The sequence below is a fragment of the Littorina saxatilis genome, linkage group LG17 (genome assembly GCF_037325665.1).
Source record: "Littorina saxatilis isolate snail1 linkage group LG17, US_GU_Lsax_2.0, whole genome shotgun sequence".
NCBI lineage: Eukaryota > Metazoa > Mollusca > Gastropoda > Littorinimorpha > Littorinidae > Littorina > Littorina saxatilis.
Window position 1 is genome coordinate 20,921,655 of NC_090261.1, and position 9,721 is coordinate 20,931,375.

The window sequence follows — 9,721 nt, forward strand, 5'->3', positions numbered from 1 at the left end:
CCGTCGCAGGTCTGGTTTCCAGATCTTCTTCGGCTTGCCCAAGGGCCCCCCATTCCTCTCGCACTCGTGCGAGGGGAACTAGTGCAGCCCCGATCAGGCATTCCACACGAGGAGCCCAGTCTTCTGAAGCTTCACGTGTGGAAGTTGTTCGGGACTCGCTGAAGCGCTCTGGGGCGTCGTCTTTGACTCTGGACTTGGTGGCTCGCTCGCATAGAGCGTCCACCTCTTCAGTTTATGCTTCCCACTGGAAGGCATGGACTGCCTGGTGTTCAGCTAGAGGGGTGAGTTCGGTGGCTCCGCGCTCTATTCAGGTCGCTAACCACCTCTCTTTCATGTCTTCACAGGGCGCCTCAGTCTCCTCGTTGAGGGTCCGGCGCTCCGCTATCTCGGCGACTCTTCAGCAGATTGGTCGTTCTGTTCGAGTCGGGGGCGTTATAGCTGCAGTCATTAAAGGGGCTGCTCTTAAGGAAGCTAAAGCTCGTTTGCCCGCTCCCAAGTGGGACTTGTTTTTAATCCTGGAATTCCTTCGTTCTGCGGATTTTGAGCCTTTAAGCGAGGCCAGTCTGTTCAATGTCACTCGCAAAGCGCTGTTTCTCCTTTTGTTGGCTACGGCCCGACGGGGTAGCGAGGTCCACGCCCTGTCGGGTCAGCCTGGAGATATCTCCTTTGAGCCGGACGGTTCCGCATCTTTGCGTTTCCGGCCTGATTTCCTGGCCAAGAATCAGTCTCCGGGGCAGGCCTCTCCGCTGGTTAGAGTTAAGGCTCTGACCAGCGCGTTGGCCCCGGGTGACCCCGATTCGGTCAATTGCCCTGTGAGGGCACTTCGTCTGTACTTAGCCCGGACTCAGCCGATTCGGTCTAGTTCTCAGAAGTTGTTGTTTATCTCTCTCCTTACTAGGCGCGAGAAAGATTTGTCGAAGGTAACGTTGGCCCGGTGGGTGTCCTCGCTCATCAAGCAGGCTTATGAGTGGAGGCGCACAAAGAGGGGGGGGGTTATGCCCTCCTTGCCACTTGACTCGGCCCGAGCCCATGAGACGAGGGCGTGGGCATCCTCTCTGGCAGTTCTGCGCTCCAGACGTCTAGAGGAGGTGCTGACAACTGCGTATTGGCGTTCCGAAGATGTTTTCATAAACTTTTATCTTCGGGACGTCACAGCTCTTCGACAGGATGGCTCCAGAGGCCTTCCAGCGCTCATAGCAGCAGGCCAGTTCCTGTCCAGAACTTGATGGTGAGTTTTGATTCATTTCTAGCCCACCGCCTTGTTGATGTTATCTGCTAATGTGATTCGGAGTAAGAATATGATATTAAATGGAAAATTTCCTAAATAAATTATCATTTAATTAATATACTTACCCGAATCACATACTGTATTCCCTCCCACCTGCCCCGCTTATGGTTTTAAGATTTTTTAAAGCCGTATGATAATAGGCACGTGTTCCTAGAGGAAGTGACGTGGCATACACCCGTATGGGAGGTAACTCCCGGTGTACTGGCCCATTACCAAAGCTACTTTCACTTTCGTTTTGGTGATGGGGTTGCTTCCCTTTAAATTCTTTAGCCGGGTAAGCGTTTTTCAGTGATAAGCATCTCAGGTGACTCAATGCTAATGTGATTCGGGTAAGTATATTAATTAAATGATAATTTATTTAGGAAATTTTCCATTAATGACTTTGGTCATTAAAAATCTAAAAATTGTAAAAAAAAAGAAAATTATAAAATGATCCAAATTTACGTTCATCTTATTCTTCATCATTTCCTGATTCTAAAAACATATAAATATGTTATATTTGGATTAAAAACAAGCTCTGAAAATTAAAAATATAAAAATTATGATTAAAATTAAATTTTCAAAATCAATTTAAAAACACTTTCATCTTATTCCTTGTCGGTTCCTGATTCCAAAAACATATAGATATGATATGTTTGGATTAAAAACACGCTCAGAAAGTTAAAACGAAGAGAGGTACAGTAAAGCGTGCTATGAAGCACAGCGCAACCGCTACCGCGCCAAACAGGCTCGTCACTTTCACTGCCTTTTGCACTAGCAGCGGACTACGTTCAGTTTCATTCTGTGAGTTCCAGTAGTAATTTCGCCTTACGCGACTTGTTTGTTAGTTTCAAGGCCCTGTACCCAAAAGCCAAATAAAACAGATTCAGTGAATGTTTTGATCGCAAATGTGGGAGTAATCACTGCAGATAAGCTATCCACCCTTCATACAGAGAGAGTGTGAGTGAGTGTGTGTGTGTGTGTGTGTGTGTGTGTGTGTGTGCGCGCGCGACTGACCAGGGGTGAGGAAGTTACGGAGTGTATGTTGGTAGTTTTAGTGCATGTATTTTTAATTGCTGTCCCGTATCCAGTAAATTAATGTCGTTGATCAGTTTTTATAGATGCGTGTGTTGGATGTGCCTGGCTACAGTGAATGTTTCTTGACCGCAATTTCAAGACAAACTCCAAACCTTGGGAAATAAAAGATTCTGTATTCTGTATCCGCCCTTCATGTGTATCCTAGTTTATGTCTATGTGTGTTGCAGGGAGAGGATGATGACGAGGACAAAGACAAGTGCAGGATTTGTAAAAACGCCGTGCTTTTCCTCAAGTACAAGAGAGTGGAGACCAAGATGATCAAGTGCTCAGAGTGTGGGAAGATAGGTCAGTGTTGATGTATGGAGACGACATTCTTCTTCCTTTTGATGATAATCTTGTCTACCCCCTGAGCTACCACCCCCCCGCCCCCCCCTTTCCTCCTTTTGCAAGAATGCCTCCTTTTTAACACCTCCTGGTTCTCAGTTTGGCATGAAAATTTAGAAAAGTTTGATTCATTGTGAAGCAGTTGACAATACAGTCGAGATCATTTAACACGAAAAACGATAAGCCTAAAAAAAACATTACGCGAAACGTGTTGTCAGTCCCAATCATTCCCTTCATAAACCCTACTAAAAAAACCATCATAACGCGAAATAAAACGATCTGAGACTCACGCAAAAAACGTTTACACGAAGCCGATTCTCGGTCTCTTGCAACACCAAACAACTGGGTTTTTTAACTTGTAGCTTCCAAAGAGAGGGGAAGTGTTCACGTGTTTGCACGGCCCATTGAAAGAAAGAATGAAATGGTCGACATAAACTTAGACTTTGTCACAAAGTCGGTACAGCTCTCTTGTGGTGTTTGCTTCTTGCGCGTGCATAATTCTTCCCGATAATTCCATAATCTCTCACTTTGGAAATTGGAGCAGATGGCACACAAATGTCACGGTGTATCAAGATTCTGAAGCCACTTCCAAAAACACTTTACGGCTTACGCGCGTTTGTTCGGTTGGTCAGCACCGATCAACTCTGTTGAAGCGTTTATATTTAAAACGGGTATCTTCTAGGCTTTAATCATTTCATCACTTCATTGGCCCGTCAAAACACGGTAAAAAGCGGCTTCCTTTGGAAATAGAGCCTTTTATTCGCTGTCAGAGAAATGAAGCGACCCAAAAGTCAGACTCCTGCGAAGTTAACAACAATAAGACGCGGACTGTATTCTTACACAAAAGAGTACTTCCGTTCAAACCGAAAGCTGAAACTGAATCGCGTCAGCAGTTCAAACGAGTTTCGCGAACATCGCTGCAAGTAAACCGATTTCAAAATAGTTTAATCATTTTCGTTATCGCGAAAAAACGTTAACTCGGACAAAAATATTGGTCCCTTTCATTTCGTGTAAAGCGATCTCGACTGTACTAAGGTCATCTATGAATCATGACTTGTCTTCTCTTCATTCAGGGATAAAAAATCTATGCACATAGTAGATCTACATTCTTGAGATGTTTGTTTTTTAATATTAAAACTTGTCAAGCCTTGTTCCTCCTTGATCCATTGTCAGCTGAACACAGATTATTATGAATATTTTGTTCAACAGTGATTGATAGCTTGCATGTGGTTTTTTTGTACAATTATTGGCTTTTTTTCAGCTCGAATCATTTTGTTTAGTAAATGATTATTAAGTGTCTTTGGAAGTAAAACAAGTGAAGTGTCAAAAGTGTTATTTTTCAGCCAGATTTTGAGAACATTTTTAGTTCCGGTTTAATTTCTACGTTTTGTGTTTTCAGCTCACCCCAACTGTCTGGATCTGACGGAGAAGATGGTTCAGGTGGTGACCACCTACCCCTGGCAGTGTATGGAGTGCAAGACTTGTGTGGAGTGTATGGACCCTTACGATGAGGTAGGTACTGTGTGTGTGTGTCGTTTTTTTCTTTGCATGTCTTGTGTGTGTGTGTGCGCATGCGTGTACCTAAAGGTGTGAAAGAGAGCATGTGTGTGCACGCAAGGGTGTGCTTCCTAGGGTGCTCATGTTCCTTTTTCGTGTGAGCTTGTTTTGAACTTATGGTTCATTTTTCTTCATCTTTTTTGACTCACATGCGAAGCAAAAGTGAGTCTATGTACTCACCCGAGTCGTCCGTCCGTCCGTCCGTCCGTCCGTCCGTCCGTCCGTCCGGAAAACTTTAACGTTGGATATTTCTTGGACACTATTCAGTCTATCAGTACCAAATTTGGCAAGATGGTGTATGATGACAAGGCCCCAAAAAACATACATAGCATCTTGACAATGCTTCAAGGTCAAGGTCGCAGGGGCCATAAATGTTGCCTAAAAAACAGCTATTTTTCATATTTTTCCCATTTTCTCTGAAGTTTTTGAGATTCAATACCTCACCTATATATGATATATAGGGCAAAGTAAGCCCCATCTTTTGATACCAGTTTGGTTTACCTTGCTTCAAGGTCAAGGTCACAGGAGCTCTTCAAAGTTGGATTGTATACATATTTTGAAGTGACCTTGACCCTGAACTATGGAAGATAACTGTTTCAAACTTAAAAATTATGTGGGGCACATGTTATGCTTTCATCATGAGACACATTCGGTCACATATGATCAAGGTCAAGGTCACTTTGACCCTTATGAAATGTGACCAAACTAAGGTAGTGAACCACTAAAAGTGACCATATCTCATGGTAGAAAGAGCCAATAAGCACCATTGTACTTCCTATGTCTTGAATTAACAGCTTTGTGTTGCATGACCTTGGATGACCTGGTCAAGGTCACATGTATTTTGGTAGGAAAAATGTGTAAAGCATGTGAGTCGTATGGGCTTTGCCCTTCTTGTTTTTTTTTTTTTTTTTTTTTTTTTTTTTCCTCTTCTCTCATCTCTCTTTGCTTACTTCTTCTTTTTCTTCTCTTGTTTTTGTTCTTCTCTTTCTTCTCTACACTAGCTGCTCAATACATGAACATGAATTTTCTGATGCTGTAGTCAGGCTGATAAGTCCTTCAGTGCTTCAACACCCAGGCTTATCTGTATTTCAGTGTTTATTTTTCTCAAAATTGCACAATTAGAATATTACATATTCCTTCCTTGTTATGTTTTTGGTTTTTTGTTACAAGATTTGAAGAAGCAAGGAGGAATAGACGTGAGCTTTTTAGAACCTTTTTCATTTTATTGTCATAACCTAAATGTAAATTAATAGTTTCAACCACAAAGAACTGAGAAAGGAAACAAAGTTGCACCGGTCCCACATAGCCACATAGCCACATAGCTTGAAGGGACGTTAACAAACTTGCACCGGTCCCACATAGCCACATAGCTTGAAGGGACGTTAAAACCCAACAACCAATCAACCAATCCTGCCCTGTTTGATTTCAGGACAAGATGCTGTTCTGCGATCGCTGTGACCGTGGCTACCACACGTTCTGTGTCGGTCTGCGCTGCTTGCCCACTGGCCGATGGGAGTGTCGCAGCTGTAAGGGGGTTGCCGAGGCTGCCAAAGCAAAGTAAGTGCATCTTAATTTGTAATCGTGTGCGCATTATGTTGGTTGCGAAAGAAAAGTAAGTGTATCTTCATGTGTCTTCATGTGTGGTACAGTGGAAACCCCCTTTTTAATCCTACAAAATACTGAGAAAATCAGGTCTTAAAAAGGAGGGAGTCTTAAAATGGGGGTAAATTTACAGAGGTTATGAACAGGAACTCTAAAAAAAGCAAGGTCTTAAAAAGGAGGAAGTCTTAAATTGGGTGGTCTTAAAAAGAGGATTCCACTGTAGGGTGTGCCGTTTCATGTCAGTGTGTGCCGTTTCATGTCAGTGTGTGCCGTTTCATGTCAGTGTGTGCATTAATGGAGGTTGCGAAAGTAAAGTGGGTCTTCATTTCGACATTTGTGATAGTGTGTGCCGTTTGTCAGTGTGTGCATTATTGAGATTGCAAATGCAAAGTAAGTGTGTCTTCATTGGTGATAGTGTGTGCTGTTTTGTGTCAGTGTGTGTGTTAATAACCGTTATGGAGGTTGTGAAAGTAAAGTTTGTCCTCATTTGTGATAGTGTGTTCTGTGTCATGTAAATGTGTGTGTTATGGAGACTGCAAAAGCAAAGTAAGTGTGTCTACATTTGTGACAGAGTGTGCTGTGTGTTTTTTCTCAGTGTGTGTGTGCATGTACTCTGTGTGTGTGTTAAAAGAAACATGTTTTCATGTGTATGGAGATGTCCCAAAGACTAAGTGAGGAGAGCGATGAACTAAATGAAGTTATTCTACGCAAAGCTAAGGTTGAATTCATATACAATTTCACATTATGTTTTTAATGCTTTTTATTTATTTGTGTTGCAGGCGTGTACGTACCATCAAGACATGAGCAGCTGTGTTATGGAAGTGTACACTATACATTTGCATTAAAAATGTAACTGATCGCCTGGTGTTTATAATTATGTCAGTGTTGCATGTACAGTCGAACTCGCTTAAGACGAATCACTGGGGATCGGAAAAAAAGTTCGTCTTAACCAAAATTCGTATTAAGAAAATTGATCGTTTTTTTTATTTATTTTTTTTTTGTTAAATTTTTTTAAGTCTTGTACATTTTATGGTGTTTCAATTTGTTTCTTTCGCAACTTTCATGCTGCTTCACGTTTAGACAATAAAGTGACATATTCAGGTACATGTTCATGTGTGTCTCATGTTGAGTGATGATTGTTGAGTTTGAGTGAGAGTGAGCACACAGATGTTTCATCCAGTTGTTACGTTTTTGGTCACACACACGCGCACACACTGACACTGTCCACATTCGCGGTGTTCCTATCATTTGTCCGGAATCACTTACCTTGGCGACGGGTAGCAAACCTTGGCCAATTTAGTTTTGTTTTTGTTTTGTTGCAACATGATGTTCAAATCCAAATCGAAAGCACTGACTGACTGATAAACTATCGCGAACCGGCGAACGCAAACGTTGAGAGTGTGGTTTCCCTTGTCCAAGGGAAACCACTCTGGCATCTATATTTTTTGGCAATGGCTTCCGTTCGATGTTTCGTTTTTGGTATTCGCGAAGGAAATAAACGTCAGTCAGTCATTCATGTTCAGTGTCTGAGCTATCAATCACTTTGATTCTAAATTTGAAATTGTTTTGTGAGTACAGTGTAATCAGTTTAACTTTATTCAGTGATCGGTTGAGCAATGGTTCAAGCAGTCGACGCAAGGGAAGACTTTGACACACGTGTATTCAAACTTCTCAAATTCCCATGATATGTCGATCTCGGGACGAGTTTAAAGATTTCGTCATAAGCGTGAGTAAATTACAGACATTATGCATGCTTGGGAATCCAAAAAGTGCTCGTTATAAGCGTAAATTCGTTATAAAGAATTCGTTTTAAGCATTTTTTTTAAGCATGAAGAAAGAGGTATTCAGTTGGGAACTTAAAACTAATTCGTTATAAGTCAAAATTCGTAACTAGCGTGTTCGTTTTAAGTGGGTTCGACTGTATATCCTTTTCTTTTTGGGCTGGTTCACAGCGATAAATAATTCACCAGTTCTTTTTGTGTGTGTGTATTATTGTGTTCATGCAAGTGTGTGTTAGAGAGAGAGTCTGAGATAAAATACAAATATCCCTTGTCACACGTTTGAGTCAGTTCCTCTTTATTTGGTACAGGTTAGACAGATCAGCAAAATTAATCTGGTTGTAATTTTGTAAACTTAAAATCCAAGAAGGAGGACATGACATTGTGCAAGCATCTCTATCAAACAGAAACAAATTTCCTGATTAAAAACTTAAAATGTTCATGCAAATTTCAATGTATCCCATCTCTTGAATGAAACAAGTTCAAACCTTTTGCTGTCAATATCCAATGATGCGGAAAATGGGAACCAAGGATAAATCATGCAGATACAATCACTTGTACTCATTTGCATATATTAAAAACATGGCGACAGATTGTAAACAAGCATAATCGTACCAGCAATTGTATACAAGATGAAAACTATTCTATCAATCAATCAATATGAGGCTTATATCGCGCGTATTCCGTGGGTACAGTTCTAAGCGCAGGGATTTATTTTTTTATTTTTTTATTTTTATTTTATGCAATTTATATCGCGCACATATTCAAGGCGCAGGGATTTATTTATGCCGTGTGAGATGGAATTTTTTTACACAATACATCACGCATTCACATCGGCCAGCAGATCGCAGCCATTTCGGCGCATATCCTACTTTTCACGGCCTATTATTCCAAGTCACACGGGTATTTTGGTGGACATTTTTATCTATGCCTATACAATTTTGCCAGGAAAGACCCTTTTGTCCATCGTGGGATCTTTAACGTGCACACCCCAATGTAGTGTACACCGATACAACACTAAACACTTTGAGCTATCCGTAGCTATTCTACATTTATTCCCCCAAACTGACGGAGCTTTTCAAGAAGTTTCCTTTTTGGCTCACGTAAGTGTAGCCTATGCGATGCTAACTTTTGTCTGTCTGTGCGTGCGTGCGTGCGTGCGTGTGTGTGTGTGTGATAGAAACTTTAACATTTCCGAGTCTATGGATAAAGCTCGCATAAGAAGATTACGTCTCGGTCAAAAGTGTTTGACGTGTGTGATAGAAACTTTAACATTTGAAGACGTCACATTATGACGTAAGAGGGTTAGACGTCACGCGAAGGAATTACTGAAAGTCTCGGTCATTGTTATTGTGAGCGGGCCGAGACTAGTTGGCAGATCTAGTGTCTCGCTTTCTTGCACAGTTTCACCTATGCTTACTGTGTGTGTGTGTGTGTGTGTGTGTGTGTGTGTATGTGTGACGGAGTGATTGAGTTTGTGTTACTGTTTGTCGATTTCTTACGTGAGCCTTGAAGGCTTCGCCTCTTGTTCACACAAGTGTTTCTCGGAGCAAGAGCACACAGGTAACACACTGTACATAAAGTTGTGCTAGAAATAGTGTATGATGTAAGAGTGACACAGACAGACATGCACTAAATGACCTAAGCTGGGTAAGTACATCAATCAAGCAGCAATCATGCATGCACATTGCAATCTTGAAGCACATTTTGGACTCATTGCTTTTTATAATGAACTGATTATGAAGGCTTACAGAGAAAGGCAATTTATTTCAGGAACATATCTACTGTTTAAAAACAAGCTCAGTCAAAACAAGTGAAACATTATTTCCTTAAAATTTGAATAATTAAAAAAATAAATGTTTTTTACCCATAAAAAAAACCCAAGCTGAAACCTCACTGATTACAATATCTTTAACTTACTATGAAAATTAATGTGCTTTTGAAATCTGTAAATATACACAAAAAGTATTTCTTTTTATACATATATACAGAGTTTATCACCTCTAGCATCAGTAATGTTGTAGAAAGTAAAACATAAGTGGAATAACACATATTAGGCAAAATCAATGTTGTTTGGTCCGCCTAGTTTCAACCT

General features: G+C 41.1%; 1 protein-coding gene across 1 annotated transcript in view; it reads left to right on the forward strand.

Annotated features, from left to right (window-relative positions):
- LOC138951676 (PHD finger protein 10-like) overlaps positions 1-8,032 on the forward strand; it is a 39,741-nt gene extending 31,709 nt beyond the window's left edge. The window contains exons 12-16 of the mRNA XM_070323232.1: positions 2,533-2,650; positions 4,089-4,201; positions 5,676-5,803; positions 6,628-6,738; positions 7,768-8,032. Of these exons, the coding sequence (XP_070179333.1) occupies positions 2,533-2,650; positions 4,089-4,201; positions 5,676-5,803; positions 6,628-6,652 (384 nt within the window). The 3' untranslated portion in view covers positions 6,653-6,738; positions 7,768-8,032. The remainder of the gene's footprint in view (positions 1-2,532; positions 2,651-4,088; positions 4,202-5,675; positions 5,804-6,627; positions 6,739-7,767) is intronic.
- Positions 8,033-9,721: the final 1,689 nt, after the last annotated feature.